This window comes from Thermobia domestica, chromosome 11 (assembly GCF_964235325.1).
Source record: "Thermobia domestica chromosome 11, izTheDome1.hap1.1, whole genome shotgun sequence".
Taxonomy (NCBI): domain Eukaryota; kingdom Metazoa; phylum Arthropoda; class Insecta; order Zygentoma; family Lepismatidae; genus Thermobia; species Thermobia domestica.
This window is the reverse complement of record NC_137464.1, coordinates 57,988,636-58,010,899: the sequence shown is the minus strand read 5'-3', so window position 1 is coordinate 58,010,899 and position 22,264 is coordinate 57,988,636. Positions and strand designations below refer to the sequence as shown.

General features: G+C 35.7%; 1 protein-coding gene across 1 annotated transcript in view; it reads right to left on the bottom strand.

Annotated features, from left to right (window-relative positions):
- Window positions 1-5,536: 5,536 nt before the first annotated feature.
- The window catches only part of LOC145664084 (juvenile hormone esterase-like), a 43,342-nt gene continuing 26,614 nt past the window's right edge, over window positions 5,537-22,264 (bottom strand). The window contains exons 5-10 of the mRNA XM_081730431.1: window positions 21,972-22,162; window positions 20,249-20,429; window positions 18,554-18,732; window positions 8,717-8,864; window positions 7,234-7,360; window positions 5,537-5,775 (exon numbers count right to left, since the gene is read on the bottom strand). Coding sequence (XP_081586557.1) covers window positions 5,589-5,775; window positions 7,234-7,360; window positions 8,717-8,864; window positions 18,554-18,732; window positions 20,249-20,429; window positions 21,972-22,162 — 1,013 coding nt within the window. The 3' untranslated portion in view covers window positions 5,537-5,588. The remainder of the gene's footprint in view (window positions 5,776-7,233; window positions 7,361-8,716; window positions 8,865-18,553; window positions 18,733-20,248; window positions 20,430-21,971; window positions 22,163-22,264) is intronic.

Sequence of the window (22,264 nt, the reverse complement as noted above, 5' to 3'; positions counted from 1 at the left end):
AGGGGGCAAAAGACCTCCAAGAAACAGCATTTTAGAAAATCCACGCTACTGTCAATACCAATCTAAAGAAATATTACATCAAAAAACTATTTAACTTGTTTGAAAAAAATGGAACGTGTTACAGTTACTTTAAACATTTCAGAAAAGTAACTACTACTTCCTAGTACTTCCTCCTTTCTAAATAAAATAAAAAAAAAAAAAAAAAAAAGTTAGAGAGACTTGCTTGATTCTGACGCTTTCTTTGGGAGGAAGGAGGCAGGAAAGCTCATTATGGGACTTGCACAGTTCACACTTTTCAGTTTTGTTCAGAGAAGGCGCTAAAGGAACCGATTGGACTCTTCAAAAATGTCTTTATATGGTTGGGCCCCGTGTGGATTTCATCCACACACTTCACATTCAACACCAATTTTCTCTGTTTCCAAGATCAAATTTCAAGAAATTTTGCTTCGTCTTGTTTGTCTCATTGAGTATTACAAAAATCAGATCAAAACATCCCGGCAATTTCTTATGCGAATTTCTTTAGGGGCCTGCGCAACATTTGCGCGGGAAGTTCACCCATATCCATGGCACATAAGTTTACCTCTGATTTAAAGAATTTATAATGCTTTTTACCCAACTACTAGTTTCAACTATAAGCTGATAAATGGCGTTAGGTCTGCCCTGCTGCGACTCATAAATCCTTAGATTTGACGCACTAAAGCTATCTCGTGCGCTTAAGAATACTTTTTTGTTAGCTAGATTTGAGTTGAGTTAATTTTGAGTTTAACGTCCCGTTCAGCAGCGAGGCTATATGAGACGTGGACCTACTGATTAACGTGGAATCCGAACTACTTGAGCCCCGCCGGGAATCGAACTCGGGTCTCCCGCGCCAAAGACTTAGTTAGATTTGAGTTTAGTATATCATTCCCCAGCGAGGCTATATGAGACGTGGACCTACAGTTTAAAGTGGGATCCGAGCCATATGAGCTTCCGCAAGGAATTGAACCCGAGTCTCCCACCCCAAAGACGTGTATGCTATCCACATAGCCACGACGGAGTTCTCAATGCCTTTTAGACGACTCAATAAAAGCGAGATAATGTAGATTATATATACTATATGGCGAATATAGTGACTTTTGTTCACTGTTGAGCCGTTAAGTTGGTCGCAGGAAAAGAAATAAATGCAACGCACACATTGTCATCCTTTTCAGCTAAATTAAAAGTTCTAAAAAATGAAATGAATTCTTTAAGTTTTACGTCTCATGATTATGCCGACTAGGCTAAAGAAAAATTGAATCTTTCAGTTTTACATCCCACAGTTATGCCGGCTAGGCTAAAGGAGACGGTGATGATGAGAAATGAATGAAGTGGTGGAATGAAGAAAGTGGAAGGAAACGGGAGAACCCATGCACACGGTGTTTGTCAATCACAAAGTTCAAAATCGAGATCAGATCGAACCAAGGACTCCATGCACCAGAAGTGAACGCTCTACCACAACCTACCGCGGCTCCAAGTTAAAAGTTTTAAATGACCAACAATCCCATACCACGAAATACTATTGGCGAAATACAAAGCCTTCAGAATACAAGGAAGCATCGTAACAGAGGTAGTGCAGCCCACAAATTACCGGTAAAACAAACGTTGCGCAGCCGTCTGTTCTAACAGTTTGTTGCTGGCGAACTAACTCTTCGTACCTTCCGTCTACCGAGGTCACATAGTTCTAATCAGTAACTCAGATTTTCTGTTATTGCCAGACACATTGCTGCCTGCTTGCCGTTGTTGTGAGGTTACCTAAAACAATAATATTCACCAACGTCCAGTCTCGGACTGGGGTATAGGGCCCCGGCAGGAACCTTCCTTGGAAGGTTTCATCTTCCCTTCCCATGTAGGAGTCTCACAAAGTATACTAAGTTTCATCTTCTTATTTTTTTTTTTAATTCTGCTTATTGTAATGTGTATTGTGATAATAGGTCCCAGGGTGGGGGTCTGTTCTATTTCTTTATGGTGTTGCAATAACTTGTCAAACTACTAACAGAGGACCCCAGCAGGACTTTATAAAAGTCAGTCTCATTTGGGCATTCATGGGGCTCCAATACACATTTAGACAATATGATGCTGGGGCCCCATTCTTCATATTGTTGAAATATATTCTTACTAGGCCACAACCAAAGGGCCCCAAACTTGGCTTTATAACACCGAAGTCTGACAGGGATTTGGAGAGAGGTCCCCATCAGGGATTCATCCCCTCCTGCTCTGACCAGTCCGAGCCTGCCAACGTCATCAATAAACATGAAAATCAGGACATTTTTAAAGTCTCGACAAGACATGGGACATTTTCTCTGAAATTGATATAGTGGTATAACCCTAGCTTCGTTCCTATCATGGAAATTACTAAACTCGGTTTTCAGTACTAAACTTATTTTTAGTTACTCGGAATAAGGATAATTGTGCAGAAATCTCAGTCAAGGTAACCTAGTACTTGAAGACACTCAACTTATCCATATCAAACAGATAAAGAGTGGCATGAGATGGTAAGGAGAGTTCATTTTATCATCTTTATAATTAATGTTGATAAAGAAACAATGATACACAGAAATATATCACCAATATTTTAATTGATTCAGCTTTAATGTTCATCACGTTCACTGTTTGTACACGTGAAGAAAAGCATACCATTTACTTGAAACATTAGTCGCTTAAAGTCATAAATTAGGTTAAGCTATGAAAAATCCAAGAAATGAAAGCTATATCATGACGTACATTGTTGCTATTAATCTTCGTTTCATGTATTTTGAATTCTTAGGACGTTTATAGTTATAGCCTGAATTAGATAACTAGAGGGTGTCCCGGAGATAGGGACGGATATTAAAGTGCTATAAAACTAATATAAAATGCATTGGAAAAAAATTTAATAAGCACAATGAATACCTTCTTCCACTTATGTATACATACACATTAGGTAATTTTCTCCCATTTATGTATGAAAAATTGTATCCGGCATATGACCACCCAAGGTTCGTTCTCGTTTTCTGCTTGTCGAGCCAATACCCATTGAGCAATTCGATGTCTCTTTCCATGATCTGTAGGCTTCAACTCTTATGTAAGTTGAATCTTGTATGCATGCATTCTCAGATCTTTCGACAGGATTTCAGGCAGTGAACTTGGTGATAAATTCAATTGTTGAGCTCATCGGCGAACTGATTTCATGGGACTAACGGTCACACTGTCACGCACGACACCAATGTTTGCTTCTGTTCGAACATTACGCGGTCTTCCAGTTTGCTTAACATTTAACACTGACCCTGTGGTCCCAAACTTCAGGACCAACTTCCGAACTGATGATTCAGTAGGAGCAACATTGCGTTCAAGTGTCACACGCAAATCTCGAACGGTTCCCGTGGGACTTTCCTTGTTTTTGTAATAACTTTTAATCACTTGGATGCGTTGGTTTGTTGTCAAAGGCTCCATGCCGAAATAAACACCAACCAACAATGTTCACCACACAGGCTACTAATCGGAAGGATAGAGGATAACAAACATGGTAAAACCACGGCTGCCAACCGTCATATGACAAAATGGTGCGAAATTCAAATTCGTCCTTATTTCCCGGACACCCTCTAATTTAAAAATAGAATATCTCTATGATCAAGACATATATTACAATGTAAAATTTTCTTTTCTCTAAATATTATATAAACCACTAGCAGCGTTCACCCCGCTTCGCTGCGGTCACCCCGGAACGCAATAAACTTTGTTACTTAGATAATTTTTACTTTTTCGCTTTCAAGTGATATGATAAAAACCATAGTAGATTGCAGTAAATGTTAACATTATATCGCCTCTCATTTATGTTAACCCGCCCCGCTTCGCTGCGGTCACCCCGGAACGCAATAAACTTTGTTACTTAGATAAAAAAACCATAGTAGATTGCAGTAAATGTTAACATTATATCGCCTGTCATTTATGTTAACCCGCCGAGTGACACGGTCATGCGGGTTGCATATAAATACGTTTATTTTTACCTATGATGAACTAACAAAGGATTTGTACGTTATGGACACTTGAATGGTCAATTATCTCAAGACACTGGTAATTGAAAATTAAAGTGATATGATAAAAACCATCTAGGGTCCAAATCCTAATAACCCCCCAAAAATGAAAGAAATTGGTTCAGCCGTATTAGCGTGATGAGGGAACAAAGGATTTGTACGTTCTCTTTTATATATATAGATAAAATACTGTATAAACCATATTCTTGTCTTGTTCATTCAAACCTATTCATTTGTTTTTAAAAATCTACAATAGTTCCTACAATGGATGTCTATATTCATGTAATTGTCAAAAGTAAATAAATATAAGATACGGGTCAAAGATCAAAGTCAATTTTTAGGGAAGAGGTGTTCAGACACAGGATGAGGTATAACTTAGAATCGCTCTACTTTTGGCAGGTCAGAAGTCAAGGTCAAACTTTGGAAGGAGCAGACGTGGTTAGACGTACTCCTCTAATTTTGGGTCGACTTAAATTTATTCCCTCTAATTGTTTAGGAGTGGAGTGTTAATTTTTAGAAGTGATTCAAATGTATCTCTCTATTTCTTTGCAGTTTAATTGGGAAGAATACAACTGTATTCCAAGAAGTTTTTGTTTTAAAATTAACGTTATCTCACCACTGATTTTATGTGGTTTTCATAGGATAATGGGTCATTGTTCAAGGAACATGTTCTAACTCTAGAAGTTTTGGTCCTGGAAGAGAACCAAGAATAATAATTTTACTTTGTTTTTGAACAATAAAATATATTATTTGTCAGCTAATCTCTGTTTATGGAGAAGTAACACATATCATCTTTGGTGTGGATGGCGTTGCTTTTTTGAGTACGGGTATTGTAAATCTGTTACTATTTAGAATGCCAAGCATTCGAATTGGAACCTTGAACTGTAGCCCACAGCAGTATTGGGAGCACTATATGTAGCCGAGTCAGCAAAATTTTGTCGATCACGTGGTCTTAGGTCCCGTTCCCGAGGAACTCGCCCCTGAGTCACATGGTATGACGTTATGAGGTCACATGATCAGGGTAGTTCAAAATTAGTTCCTCACCCTTTTGTATGACCGAGATTTTTTTTAAAATTGCCTGCGAGGATGGGTCCTAAGACCATGTGACCTCATTACGTCATACCACCTGACCCAGGGGCGGGGCTAATTTTGAATTTCCCGTGAGGGAGGGGCCTAAGACAACGTGACCTCTATCAGGCAATCAGAATCGTCAAAATTTTGCTGACTCGGCTGTATATATGCTCCCAGTACTACTTCTATAGATCTGAGGGAAATAACCTATTATTTTTGAACGGGGATTATAGATGAAAACATGTTGTTGATCATGCTAAGAAATTTTGATCATAGTTTGGTAACAATAGAGATGTCTTGAAACTGTCCTTTTTATTTACCCCTATCATAACATCACAATTTGTATCTTGGTCGAAGCGTATAACTGGAAGGAGAAAAGACCACAAGTTGTAGCGTAGATAGAAACAGAAAAGATTTTACAAATGAATTACAATATATTGCTTCAAATTGCTTTTATTAATAGAATAAAGTCAAATCTTAACAGAAAAGTTACACTTCAGCCTCAAAAATGTTCTTCTCAATAAGACGAGTGAGGGACTCCATAAACTTCATTCGTTCGTGTAGAAGATCCTTCTTCATTGCCCATTGTTTGTCAATTTCAAGATAATTGAATTCTCTATTTGTTACTGATTCCCATATCAGTGGTATCACATTGGATGTTTCCGGTGTTGGATTCCTGCAATAAAAATGCATATGTATATACATGATCAGTAGATGAGGAACCTTCTGCTCGGGAAATATATAGTTGTTTTCTTACATTATATATGGACTTGGAAATTTATAAATCGTGACCTGGAAAATCTTCAAAAGTCAAGGCAATCGTGATCGTGCAATAGTGGGAGCTCTGGAAAATGTACACAAGTACAACAATACTGTTCCTGACAGCAGTATCAGACAAATACATACATGAATCAATGCAAGTCACATATTAACTGGATTACTGCTTAAGATCAACGTTGCATCCGTTGCTGCACCGAGGACTATCTGCAAGCGTTAGCTGTAATAACCATTTTAGTGACCGTTTTCGTTACCACAATCAGGAATGTTATTTTTTTAAAAAAAAACTATGGTTTATTGCGTACTGTTGGATATAGTTTTCAATGGCTTAATTCTGTATATACAGAGTGGCACAGAATAACGGGAATTTTTGAAATGCGTATTGGCAGCCGTGAGCAGGTGGCAGTACTGCGGGACAGTGACCTCTCATTAATGTTGCGCAGTACACGAGTCTGTCTTACGAAGCCCACAGCGTTCAATTCGTAAGTAAGCAGCTGCGGTTGAAATGACCAGGGAGAATGTTCGCAGAATTCTTCATTTAGATTTGAAATTTAATCCATACAAGCTGCAGATAGTGCATCAACTGAAGGAGAAGTATTACCAGTTGCGATTAGAATTCTGTCAATAAATGATAACAAACATAAACAATGACGATGAATTTCTAAGCAAGGGAATTTAGGATTTAGATTGCTGGGCTTTCGGCATCTAAGGAAATTTAGCCCTTCACGATTTGAGGGATGACGTCCCTCGGCGAGCACACAATCCGGGGAAAGGGAAGGAAGAGAAGATTGGGGAAGGAAGGAAGCGGCCTGGGACCTATAAGTTAGGTACCACCCCGGCATTTGCCTAGTGTGAATGAGGAAAACCCAGGAAAACCTCGTTCAGGGTGGCTGGCCTGAAAAAGCGTGTAACACTTTTTCGACCGAGTGACTCCACCGGGAATCGAACCCGGGACCGTTTGCACCGAAAGTAGTGGATGTCAGATGAGGCTCATTTTGAGGCTCATGAGGACGGCATCTAAAAGCTGTTATTTTTAAGAAATGATAAATTCCATGAATGTTTCTTAAATGGCAAATTATAAGGTTTCTATTACTATGAATAAAATGTTTTTCTTCCATCAGTCTTGGTTTTATTGGATTGTTAAAAAAAATCCCGTTTTTCTGTGTCACCCTGTATGAATGAGTGATAAAATGCCGGTAACAAACTGCAGAAGCGTGTCAAGTGTCATTAATACAAATGTATTGTATGTTCATGATGTTTCGAAAAAGTTATAGTATAGTGGCAACAGGTCAAGATTAATTTAAATGAACAACTTTCTTTTTTCTAAACAAAATTTTATCATAGCTCAACATCTTACCCATATTTGGCAAAATTAGTCCAAAGAGAAACAAGGCGATCTGAGGTTAATTGATCTGCTTCATTGAATTCGGCCGGAAGCAATTTGCTCTTGAAGAAATAAGTAAGATCGTCGCCATGAGATACACCTAAATTGAATAAAAAGGAAGGTAATAATAAATTATTCGTTTAGTTTGAAAAACAAAAGCAATAAGTCATTGAAATAATAAAGAAATAATAATAATAATAATAATAATATAATAATAATAATATAATAATAATAATAATAATAATAATAATAATAATAATAATAATAATAATAATAATAATAATAATAATAATAATAATAATAATAATAATATAATAATAATAATATAATAATAATAATAATTTCATTTTATGTTACATCTAAATAGGAATTTCCAATTTCACACTTGAAATCTGTCCTCACTGTTAAGTACAAACGAAAAGTAACATTATGGCTGCATATTTGAAATGTCACTAAGAAGTATGGTTTACCAAAAATTCCTTTCTTATATTTACTTTATCCTGTGTGTCTATCCAAGAGACACAAAATCTCAAGTACTATTTAACGGATCACCATCTGTCTATGTGTCCGTCTAAGAGACAAAATACCAAGAACTATTTAACGGATCATCATCAATTTTGACCACAAAGATCGAAAGCTAGAAATCGAGTTACATAGGAATGATTAATGCAGTTGATCCCAAGACATGGACAATCTAAAATCAGTTCCTCATGTATTCCTATTGGATAATTATGGATATCATCTTTGCTTGATACGCTACTCGCAGTGCTGTTGAAATTAAAGAGTTAATATAATGCTCAGGGTGCAAAATACAAATCTTTCCGTGCAATACAATGATGATAAAATAACTAAATGGCCTTCTTTACTCTACAAATCTAAAACAGAATTCAATATTTTCTAATCTTTTTTTTTTTTTAAATGATGTATCAAAGAAACTCAACTCTACTGACATTATGTTTTAAAATAAAAACAAAATTAGACACAAGATATATGTGCTGTTTTCGCAGCTTAGAACTTGGTTGAATCTGTGAAACAGCATGATATTAAGAATAACACTTTGATAGTTTTAACTTAAGTGTATTCATTTTTTTAAAGGTGAATCCTTTGAGCCTTTGAGCATTATCCAATAAAGTTTAGTTGAACTTTTATTTGCATACAGATGTAATATCTACTACTACTTATAGTATTTTGTAGTTATTTGGCTTCTTTAGAATGTGAGATGTTCTTATTTTTTAATAAATTCTTTTTTATTTCGAAGAATGTAACTCTTACAGTATCCAGATGCGTAAAAAAGCGTTGTTCTCAACTTTTATTTATAGATATAACTAAACTAGGTATAACTAAACTAGATAAACTAGGTATACTGTATATTTGGAGAAAATTTGTTTAAAATACATTATGAGTTGAAAGTTTTTCATATTGCGTGGGAAAGATAAAGTAAGAAACCAATATTTACCTTTTGCATTCGTGACCCCAAGAGCTTTCATCATACTGTGCTCTCCTTGGTATGACAAATAATAGAAAAAGACTGGAGTTGAACCCAGTGCAGCATGCAAATTGGCAGCTCTTACAGACCCATAGATAAAGTTGTAATCACTGTTCAGCTGTACAAAGTAAAATAAAGATCTCCATTATAGAAGACATTTTGCTAAACTAAGAAAACACTATTATTACGATTTGTTCAGTAATTCTACAGGGTGTCCAATATACAATGCAACCCGGAGTTTGGGATAGAAGAACTTTAGAACCTGAAGCGATACAAAAATAATGGTTATACCAAAATGAAGCATTGTTCATGTATATATTTTTAAAATAGGAAACAACGCTGAGCGAAGGAGAAGTGGTAGTTGGTCACGGTCAACTATACAGCAGAGGACCGCTACATTGGGAAACAAACAAGAAGGGACTGACGTCAAGTAGTGGGTACAATTGCAAACATATCCAAGAGAACTGCAAGTCACTCTATTAATTTCACTTCATAGTGGCACGTCGACTGCATGGGATTGTTCTCTTTGCCGTACATCCATCACGTTCTATTCCATCGTCACTCGCCCACGAACATTGGTGTCACAGTTCGCAGTTGTGTCAAGAAATTCAGGAATGGACTGAGGAGAGATGGAGTCATATTCTCTTCGCCTGGAGAGCAGATTCAGGCTAAGTAGTGATTTTGGACGTACACTCATCTAGTAAGAGGTAGAAACATCTAATGAACACTGGAACATTGTAAACATAATCATTTTAGTTGTCTGGTGCTCTTGTATGGAAATGGTGTATGACCATAAAGAGCTCCCAATTTTAGAACGCATATCATTCACCAGTTAACGTTATTGTAATGCTGTAGGGCCTACTTCTTCTCCACGTGCATCTTTTCAGAGGAGCAGTCGACCCTAAAGTCTTCTTTATGGATGATAATGCCCTACCTCATCGAACAGCGCAGATGGCGGAGATTTTGGAAAGAGAGTCTTTATAGTGCGAATGGATTAGCCTGCCTGTTCCCCTAACTTGAATCCCATCGTTTAAAATCAACGTTTGAAATCCAATGGGAAGACATTTTGCAGTACGTCCAGATTCACGAAGTACATTGTCAGCAGTTGTCAGCAGCGTTGGTGGAAAAGTGATACTTCATACTACAACTTATTATCGAATAATGTTTACAAATTTATCTGGAAAATTTTAGAAATATCGGAGGAAATATCAGCTCTTTTATTGATCTTAGATCCATCCAGAGGGAGGATCTGGAAGCCTCAAAGAAACCATTCGCCACATTGCACCAAATTTATCGTTTTGAATGAAATTATGGAATATATTTCTTAAAGAGGCGAAGGATAAATTCACCCTTCAATTACTGATAAATTTCAACTGCAAACTGTCAGGTTCCTGGAAAACTTCTGACGAACTGTACAATATGTTTTGTCGAAATCGGATATTTTCTTTTACTTAGATTACCCTGAAAAATTGTTCTGTATGCATACATTCAAACTTGCAACATAGGGTTGATTTTAGCACTGCTTGATTCCCTTATTCATTTGTAATATGCCATTACAGTCTAATGTGATGATGTTTTAATAGGAGGGTGCCCGAAATTTTTTGCACCGACTGTACTTGACGTTTAACAAAAAATTTCTGGCTGTTCATATAATTCGTAATTTTGTTTGTTATTCTATTTCAAATTAACATGGAAAGTTGTAAAATATTCATTAGGAATTATAGTTTTGGGAATCAATATCTTTATTTATATATTAAATTAGTTATAAGTCTTGTATATGGATATGTAAATGGATTATTACAATTCTTACGGTGTCAGTGCGATCTGAAAATATAGGTCCACCATTGGACGGAACTTTTCCAATAAATAACCAACCTAAAATTTGACAGAATTTTCAGGACCACCCTTCACCTCTCTTTTAGATACCTAGGTCCTTCTGAAATCTAGTTTAATCCAGATTTTACCAAAATTTATTCGCTTCAAAGCCCCACCGCCAAAAATGCTTTGTTTTGATTGGAGGATTCACCCACGCTATGATGTTAGAGCGCGATTATTCCCATTCCCTGCCTGAAATCTTGTTGAAGACAGAGGACCCTGATTTTCCCAGTTCAGAAAAGGAGAAATTAACTAGGAAAGCTGCATTAACGAGGTAATTTTAGTTTGATAATTGAATAAACACCATCCAGGAAGCTACGGAGCCATAATTTGTTAAATTTCATAGTAAAAAACCGGACTGTAGAGCAAAAATAGGAAGCATAACTCAGTGACGCCATGTTTTGCAGATATAATTAGTGGTGGACAGTTTCGACCAAGAAGTGCATCAGTTAGTTAGTTGTTTTTAAAGATCCACTAACAGTTTCGGAAGATTAGTGTTTTCTCCCTTAAAATACTTTTATCCTTAAAATTATTCCTTTTCGAGTTACGTAAGGCCTGCCCCACTGCCGTTTGTGTTCGTGTATGTAGTGAATGTGATTTCTTTTTGTACTTATCTAGTAGTAACATGGCGGTATTTAATTTCATTGTAGTTAGGATAGCGATTATAATGCACGTGTAAGGTTTCAAGAGGGCTCCTGTCTACTCCCACCTTGGGGTTACGGCTTCCAGCAGGGATGGGTTGAAAGCATAGTTGTCATCAGGTTCTTTTCCCTTCAGGAAAGGGGCCTATATATTTTCCAATAAATAGTATGGGTATTAACATAAACAGGTTGCATTAAGAATGTGATTTAGTGAATACAAGGGCCAATTGGCCCTGTTCCTTTCTTCCAATTTCCTTTCGTAAACCGATAGAGCCGATTTAAAATGGTAAAATCTGAATGTTGTTTGAGTATATTTATTAGTATAACATGTATTAATGTAGTGTGTAGTATGGATGTGGCATGTATGTGTTCGTAATGTAGTATTATTAGTCGTGATTGTAGTTAAGTGATGGAAGAGTGTGTGAAATAATGAAATATGGACAGTGTATCATTCGTATTCGATCAATAGATAAACGCAACATATCGATCTATAGTAATATCAGAAAATGAGAGTGTCATAGTATTAAAATTTCCGTGTACAAGGTCACATTCAGTGGTTCAAGGGTTGATCATATCGTCGCTAGCCCTCTAGTGTCAAAACTCAGTACTAACCGTCATTCTTATGTCGATGCTTTTAGTGATTTAGTTTCCATGGAATTGACCCTTCTTTTCGAAATAAAACCTAGTAAATATAATTCCCAGCCCATATGGATATACAGTTAGGTTAAGTGACCCAAAACTAATGTTTTCTGAAAATTACAACATTATACTTAGTCTAGAAATCGAAATATTTAAGTAAATAAACAATACGTAATTTCTTAACAGAAGTCGGGCGATATGATGCTAGTTCTTCGCTTTGAAATTATATTAAATGTTCATTTCTTTTCTTTTCTTTTTTTTTTTTTTTTTGTGGCTGCAGAATAATTTCATTGTTGTCAGAATTTCATAAACATTAAATATTATCGCAGATAATTCTATTTTTCAGTGAACATACGTATGATTTTTTTTTCTTTCTTAATAAAGCTACCAGGTATTACATAGTATTGTGTGTGTGGTGAAAGAGTCTTGAGTTCGAGTGAGGTTGTCGTGCAGTGATCGGAATATGAAATGTTTGTAGTGACTATAGATTTTAAAGTATTATGATGAAATGTGTATGTAGGCTGGGCGTAGATAGAGGAGACAGGGTGTTTGTAAAATATAGCGTCGTAGTAAATGGAAAAAGATGATGATATGAATATATGAATATTTATTCGAATAGGAATATGAATTATATGAATATTGTAGTAGATGAATATAGATGATAGGACACCCATATAGTTATATATATAGTAGCTCAGTGCATACTTCGCCACGTGTTGATATATATTCGTATACGTATTGAGTAGATACGTGTAGCTACAAACATCTCAGGTTCTGACCCCTGCACCGGAATATCACGCGGACAGGAGGGCGATATATAGTCGGACTATGGCAATACTCTGTAGTTTAATGTGTTATAGTAATGATCAACTATAATATCATCTGATAGCATGGGTAGCATCGTACAATCGCTGACTAGACATATTGAATAATAAATTATGGAAAGACAATAGTTATACAACGGGGCTGTAGTGAATTATATTTTTCGGTCGGTTTTAAAATAGAATATCCTGCTCCGTGAGATTTTTTTTCCAGGTTACCTACTCGGGCTAGCTTACAATGTTCATGGAGGCGACAGCTCTGATTGGGTTACAGAATCAAAACAATTAGTTATTGAAATTTATTTTTGCGTACCCGGATGTCGACCCCTAGTCCCCTTAAGTATTTTCATTTCTTTTCTTAGTTTAATTAGATGAGGGAAATTAACGACATCCCAGACTGTGGCATGTCTGCGCAGGCTAGCTATCGGTGATGTTTTGGTAATTGAAATCACCGATCCAAAATTCAGTTTATTTAATTTTTTTATTATTTTGGCAAATCATTAGTCAGGGATATCTTAGCTATTACTTTTACTCTAGTTTCATTACTGTCCTTGAACCTTCTTAGTTCTTCGGAGGGGTCGAATATTTTTCCTTAGAGATTTCAAAATTGGGGACGCAGTTACCTGGTCCCTTCCCCCTCTCCTTTTATCCTGCTGGTCTGGGCCGGATACGGGGCTCGGATTTCAATCTTACAAGCAAACTCTTGTGGGATTGGGATCTGATGGACACAGAACTTGCATCCTTGGCAGCAGGACCTCCCTCCTAGTTTACGTATTTAAGTAAACCACCCTCTTTCGGCATATGTGAATATTTTTGGCTATGAGTTGTTATATATTTAAATTCGATCACTCTTCTGTGTAGTGAGTAGTACTTTAATCTTTCTTCTTTCGTTGGCGCCGCTTTCTCTCTCTTGTCTCTTCCTTCTTACTTCGAGATTTTTTTTAAATTTTCAACCTTCCCCCCCAGATTTTGAACTTGTCACTTACGATTTATTTAACTTACAACTCTGATCTGAAATTACCAGCTGAGACGTTGCAAGACACAATTCATGGATAAAGTAGATAATGATTGGGTCCTCCATCACATTTTGACCTATTGCCAAAATGAATAACGACTTTATATTTGACGACACTTCAATTACGTTCTTTCACCGTCGTCCCTCTAAGTTTTTTTTTCATCGGTCACTTTCCTTCCGTTTTGGTTTTCGTTTATCTCGTAGTTAACCTGGGTCCAGAAATTGTATTTTGGTTTATCTATGTATATCTTTAGGAATGTTCTGTGTTACGTGCCTGCCTCACAAAGTTTTTTTTTTTACGATTCATGCACGAATTGACTATATGAAAGTTGAAATTTATAGATGCGCGGTATCAGGTAAAAAATCAATTCTTTTCTTCATATGTAATGTCAGAAGTCATTTGGTTTTTTTCTTGTACAATGTTTGCAACCTTTTCTGAAATTATAGTTGGGGTTATTACTTTAAATGTGTGCGCATTTATTAAATATAAATATATATATATACAGAGATAAATGAATACGTCGAAATGTACATGTGCTTAGTATGTGAATATGATGTTAACGTAAAAGTATGATATTAAATGTATTATATGGATATATGTAAGAGCGCTCGTGTCTGTCCCCCCAAACGTGTATTGGTTGCTATAGTTTACAAGTAAGTTTCCGACGAATATAATAATATAGATTTTGTCAAGAATACCACCGTGCACTCAAATAATTTTCCTTTTCCTCTGAATAGATGTAAATGATAACCTATGTAATTATTTAATGGCATGTATTAAGAAGTAACGGCAGGTCTAAATGTAACCCACATCTTAATGAATATTATCCCTGAGCTACCAACCTAAAACCATTGTGGAAAGTGTACCTTTAATCCCTCTCACCTGCATATGTACCCTATGACTTGACCAGTGTTTTTCCTTAATTTAAATCATTATACTCCTTACACCTGTGGAAGATCATCTCAAGTCCGAACTATATATATACATACACAGAAGTGATCCTGGACAAATGAAAGGTCTCATTACGTGTTCCAGTGTTAAACAAGTAACTTGAAATTATCCAATTAATAAATTTGTGAATGGACTAACTAAGAGGAGAAGCATCCTCTGGCGAAAGTGATTTTAAAATCCCTAGATGGGTATAAACGTTGTAGTATGCGAGTGCAGCTATAAACTGCTAATAGTCACAAACTAAATATAGTTGATGAATGGTTTTATAAACCAATAGTCATATATATATAGATATAGATATATATATATAAACACAAACTAAGTTAAATGGAGCGAAATGTTTTTGGACACTACGAGTAGTGCGTGATTTGTGATTTGAACGCTCAGAATTATTAATATTTTATTGCTCAATGTGAGGTAGAGACTCATAAGTTCTAGTACACCTAAAAGTTTTTTTTCCTTTTCTTTTCTCTTTGTCCATTTTTTTTTAAAAGTGAAATAAGTGTCTTCTTTGCGTATGTCGCAAATCATAATTTCGCTTTAGCATGCCTAAGATATAATATATGTCATTATTTTTTTTTCTTTCCATTTGTCAATATGATCAAATGTATAAAGACTTACTAAAGTATAACCCTATGTATTCTATTGATATATAACCAAGAACTTGTGCTTTTAATATTTTTTTTATAATTATTTCATTTTTTTCCCACTATGAATGTAATAAACTATTTGTATCTTTGTAGTTAGTTGGTTTCCTTCAAACATACATACACTGTCTTGAGTGAGTGAGCGAGTGAATGCATGATAGATTTAATTTAAGTAATTTTAGTGTTATCATTTGTCATATTAACATCTATAATATATGTGTCGTGTTTTAATATATGTGTTAAGGTAAATAACCTAGGTCATGAAGGACCGCTACTAACATTTTAAATCGGCTCTAGGAGTGAAAAAAAAATAGCAGGATGAGCCTAAATACGACATCTTTCTTCCAGGAAGTTGAAACTCTTATTGATACGATACATAAATTTATATTGAGTTTATAAGTTTGATTTTTTTTTTTTTTTTTGGCTAATTCATATGTGTGGTCGATCCTAGAGAACAGAGTTCAGTTGCTGGATGGTTATCAATCACCGGTTGGAATAACAGTACAAAGAATGATTTCGATTTTCTCATTTCCTGGTCTAGATCTGGGCAACCCCACGAACGTGGTGCCTGGAGCTAGGTCTGTGTGGTATGAGGGAACATGTGTCTATTCCGAAGCATTCCAAAATTGAGTAGTTGTTAATAACACTTAAAATGATTCATCTTTCAACGACTTTCCCGACTTCTTACTATCTTTCCGGAATTATCCAGTAATCGGTTTCTTATTAAAATACCCTATTTGTTTTCTTTCTTTTTCTCTTCCTTTTTCTACCTCCTTCTTTTACCCTTCTACTTTCTTCTCTTATTTTCTATTTCTGAATGATAGAAAACGGAGTCATGACTGAGAGTAGTCGCTATTGGCACGGTCAATAAGTTGTTTCGATCAGTTTTCTTCGGAAGTCCGATATGGGATAATTAACAATGAGATGAGTATGCATTGAGGGACGAACAATAATAAGAAAGTTTATTGAAATTTACTTTATTGGAAAATAATCAGGATTTCAATTAGTAGGTAATGTTTCGTAATCGCCTTCGTGAAAAAAATTAAATTTAGCGACTCCTCTACATTACATGCAGTACTTCTTCGTTTACCTTTTTTTTTTTTACGTTTTCTTTCACATTTTGGATTGAAACTGCAAACAGGTTATGTGGGAAGATTGGACATATCAAGTTGTATTAAAATCGGATTAGTTTCACGAAAATTATCGCGGAATAGGTAGATGAGCAGATGAACCGATGGACAGAGAAATGCCGATCAAGTCGAATAGTAGAAGGTCGCTAACGCTCGTTTCAACTGAAGACTTCCTTGTGATAGAGCTAAAGGGGGCTACGACCAACTAGACGATGCACGTTCAATTGCTTAGTGACTGTCAGTGCATCGACTCAGAACTGATATTTCATATTTTTTTAAAATTCAAAGAGCTAAGAAATTGAATGGTCCAATACAGAAATATCTGTGTCAGCACCAATTGATCAAATTGGGAACAATTTTTGAAAAGACGTGTAAGTTCCACCGTCACTGAGAAAAATGAATCCAACCTGCATATTGTTTTAACAATAAATCTCCAACAAGCTGAGTAATTGACATAACGTTCTTGGCACTATACAAGAGATTAAGCTTTCTTTACATCGGAGAAAACTGAATGTAAATTGGAAGAAGTGTTACAAAGTTTAGGCAAAAGAACGTGATATATACATATATATATATATATATATATATATATATATATATATATATATATATATATATATATATATATATATATATATTATAATTCCTGTTAGGGACTTCAAGAGATTGTAGGGGTGCTTAATAAACTACATTTAGAAGAGAGGAACTTACACTTCTGTTTCTTGCACAGAAAAAAACACGTTCGTCTGCTGAGAAAAGCATGCTACTGCCGATACGTGTACCACTGCTAAAGAAATACGTATATGAATGTTGATGATTTTTTTCCATTGCGTTCGAATACAATTGAATTGTTGAGTTCGAAAACCAGTCATCTCCACCAAAACTAATTTCAGAGGAGAGACAAACAAAACTAAATTAGTCAATATGCATCTGACAGATAGGGTTATTTTCATTTTTGGACCGTAGAATATGGCAGTTTCTACGGTTCAAGAAATGAAAACAACCCTGTATGTCAGATTCATAGCCTATTGACTAATTTTGTTTTGTTTGTCTCTCCTCTAAAATTAGTTTCGATGGAGATGATTGATTTTTGAACGAATCAATTACACAAGCAATCACCAACGTCGATGCACACAATATACCAGAGACGTATGTTCTGGTACACACACACGAGCATCCATGATGTTGATGGAATCCTCTGCGGCCAGAACCATGCGCAAACAGATCTTTCTCTCACTTAAGAAGGGACTTGTAAATTAGATTATTTATAAGTCTCGCTAGAAAATAAAACCCATTGACGATTAAGTTAGGAGAGTATGAAGGCCACGAAGTTCGTCAATTCGCCTGTCCATCTGGCCTCGAAACGCTGGTTGAGGTGGTAACGGACAGCACATACACCATTGTGTTAATCCAAATTTGTTCGCGAATCACTTTATTATAATACAACACACACATATATATACTGACTTCCGACAGTTAACAAGACGAATAATTATACAGAGTGCATAGTGCAGGAAGGAAGGGGTAGGCAAGATACAACATAAGGTAATCCATGTTGCATGACCTCAGTGCTCCTTCTTTTACAACGCGGGGTATATAGAGTAGCATATATAGTAGAGTATAGAGTTTTGCTTTTTAGGCTTGCTTTGTGTTTACTTTCTATCTAACAGGCAAAAGGTAGTTTTTCTTACATGGGTTCCTATTCTACATATCCTAAACTCACAGAGCGGGCCGCGGTGGCTCAGTGGTAGAGCGTTCACCTCTGGTGCTTGGGGTCTCGGGTTCAAACCCTGCTCCCGCCAAGTGAACTTTGTGGTGGACAAACACCGTGCGCGTGGGTTTTCTCGGGGTTCTCCCGTTTCCTCCCACTTTCTTCATTCATCTCTCATCATCACCGTCTCCTTTAGTCTAACCGGCATAACCGTGGGACAAAACTCAAAAAAAAAAACTCACAGAATCAACTACAAATCTTAGAAAACTATCACATTTTGTAAACATTTTTATATTACAATATATATTTTTCTATTTATTTCTGAAAAGACTATTTACGGACATAAAAAAGTCATAATTTCCGGTATTAAACTTACGTCTATAAATTTTTCAAGAAGTTCTGGACTGGGTGGTTTGTCCTCTAAGTAGAATTCTTTGATTTTGCGACTAATCTCCTTTGACTTTTCTGTCTTTCTTTCGTATCGAAAGTGAATAGGAGCTAAAGCTTCGAATTCAGCAACCATCTTTGTAAAACTATCAGGGTCTAACAGGAACTCTGGAAAAGGAAAAAAGAACAAATGATATTTGCAAAAGCCAATATATTTTCAGTAGTGTGACTTTAGATTAATTTGAAAGAACTTAATATAGAGAATACAACACTTTCTTTGTTACCGGCGCATTCAGTAAAAAATGTACTGACGGAATTATTTTTTTTTATTTTTTCGAGATATAGATACCACGAAACGCGTAAATCCTTTGAAATCTCGAATTTGACTTTCTTTGTTTTCTTTCTTTATGCTCTTTAATATTATTTTTTTAAATCAAGGACACTTCATTTCGTTCAAGTTCAAACTCATTTGGTCTGATTGACACTCGGTCGAAAAAGAGTAAAAAGCCTTTTCGCCAGCCATCCTGAATAGATTTCCCTGGATTTTCCTCATTCATACCAGGCAAATGCCGGGGTGGTACTTAACTTCTAGGTTCCAGACCCCTTTCCTTCCTTACTCAATTCTTTCTTCTTCCCCTTTCCCCGGATAGTGTGCTCGCAGAGGGACGTGACGAGCTAAATGGCCATTGATGCCGGAAGCCCAGAAATCTAAACCCTAAATTATTTGATTTGATTAAAACATAGCATGATTGTAGATTTTGACCTGGTATACAATTAGGTTCCCAAGTTATAAGCCTTCGAATTTGGTGATCACATTTTAGAAAAACAATATAGCATCAACCAAAATCATCCGATTTGGGGTGCGATAGACTTCAATCTAAACAAGCTTGGGAAATATGACGTGCACAGAGGGATGTAATGGAGCATATACAGGGGTATACGCCCATTAACCACCTAGTTCAGTTTATAGATGTGATGGAGGATATAAAGGTGGGTATATGTCGTATTTTTGAAAACGGTCTAGTGCAGGAAGTCGGAACTTTTCTTTGTTTTAAAGTCAATTTTACAAGAAGGCTGTACATCATAGTTTTGAATATACCTAACTTTGGTAGCTATATTACAGTACATAATTACATGAATAATGTTCACGAAAATGCATAATACTATAACATATTAAAAGAGAAAGAAAGAAAATTCCTAAATCATAAACTTTTTCAGAATTATATTTCTTGTATATTTCATATTCCTTACATAATTTAGTGGTTTTTATAACAAGCTCAGAATGCAGCACTTTACGACTCTAAGAAGTCCGAGGTTTCACACGTCTGGTCTAGCATAAACCTACCGAAAATTCTAACAATATATCGTTGCTTTTGGTTCCCGAGTTATAATGTGTGGGCTTAGTAAAATATTTGCAATATAATTTTAATAAAGATTTGTATTAAAAAATATATAAAGGACAACTGTTACGAGCAATTGATAAACTTATATAAGTTACAATCACAAAATTTACTTCATTCCAATTGTAACTTGAAAATTAAGATGGAAGCGAGAAAATTCAATAGTGGTCTGTTCCATTATTAGATTTAGCCAAGTTTACCAATAACATAATTGACAGAAAAAAACGACAGCTTTTTTCTTAAAGCATACAGTATACACTTCATTTGCAAAGTACGTATCTTACCTATTGAGTTGAAAATTCCTTCATGAGAGTTAACACCCACAATCCAAGGCACTTGATGAAATCCGCGAACTTTGATAATATCGATTGGAGGTTGCGGGAGAAACGGTTCGTCCTCGTCAGTTGATTTTAATTCCACAACAGGAGTGAAAGCCATGACAATTGGCAATGGAGACGAAGTTTCCTACAATTAAAAAGAAATATGTGCAGTAAATCTATAACTTTATAGAGCATCAGGCAGTATTTACTACTAGTATAACCCACGACCACGATCCACTGAAGACTTCAATTCTTCAATGAATGCAAAGCTACAAATTACGCAGTTGAAATATGTACTCAACCCTAACTTAATTATAAGTTGAGGAGAACCATACTCAGAAGCTCCTGGACTGCAAACTTGTGGAACACAGATTCTATTGATGAATTAAGCTTGTCCCTGACCGAACTCGCCCACCAAATATAGCAATCTTTATCCCTCAGACGATGGGCTACTTATCTAGCAAATTTTATTCAGATCCGGATAATTGTTACCACAAAATAAAGTGCGACATACAAGGTAAGTCGAGGCTTTCTTTAAAATGTTATTTATTCATTTAAAAAAAATTACAATGCATCTCCATTGAAAAGGTCAGTTCGTTCCAGAGAGTTATTTGTATTCCGAAATAAATTTTCCCATATAAAATAATGGAGATCCCGTTATTTACCTCTATTTTGAAAGTCTCTGGTCCCCGAATCGAATCTATATTATAAAACTGAAAGTGACTATATTTGTGACTCTTAATCTCTTGAACCGATCGACCGATCTCGATCAAATTTTGAACGTAAATGCGGTTCTGGCCTGGGAGTGATTTTAGCTATTTACTTTGACGGTACAACTTAGGGAAGAAGGAGGAGGGGAACAGAGAAATAAATAAATAAAACTTAATAATTCTTGAACCACCCGACCGATTTTGATCAAATTTTCAATGATATGAGGTTCGGGACTGGGATGACTTTTATAAATTCACTTTGACGGAGCAACATATGGGAGGGGGTGGAAGGGGAGATATAAAAAATCTGGGTCCACGCCTGCACTGAATCCTTATCAAAAACAGCTATTTGCTTTGTTTTTTTAAGTTTTTTCTCTTTAGAAATCAAAATTGAAACTAGAAGTTGCACTGGAAAAAAAAATACTTGGTCAGGAATACCAAATTTTGTTTGGGCAGGACAATTGGCCATTTTATTTGTTTAGTTTAACCAAAATTTGAGCATTTATATCAAATGTATTTGGTCATTAACACTATATATTTTTGTTGTTTAATTTTATAATGTTAACCAAATCTTCTTACTTGTTATTTGTAACCTATATCACAACAAATTGCTCTGTTATTTTCCCAAAGTAATCGCGACTATAATGAAGCTGAAGCTAGTTTTTAGACAGTTTTTCTTTCTCCTGTAAAATTAGTGAAATGTTACTTACGCGGTATTGAACCTCAGACGACGATATGTTTTTATTAGAAATTAGAGGCTTATTTACACCCTTAGATATTCACACTGAAAGTTAAAATATGAAAGTAATATTTGTTTACATAACGGAAATAACTTCTACGCTGTTTTCGACGCTCTTTTGTCTTTGTGTACACAATTATACCTTTAGAGTAATCTATGTAAGTGCGAAATAACTCATTAGAATTTAATATCTGTCTTCAGTACCATGATTCTATATGAGTATGAAAAAGAGGCTTACCTTAAATTTGGGAAGAACTTCAACAAACTTAGAAGCATCAACAGTCCTAAGAAATCGCAAAAGCTCTTCAGAATTGTCTGTTTTAAATCCAAGGAATTCCCCTAGTCTGAAAGCTGTGTGTCTTGATTGGTTTGTTAGGCCCCATGGACATAGAGCTGTGCCACTCTGGGAAATGGCACGATGGAAAAGTCCTGAAATAACATGTGAATATAAAAGTGAGACTTTAGTAAATCTTGTACAATTTCATGGCTTTCGGAAATGATCTTGTGTAGCAGTGGGCGCCAAACTTATGG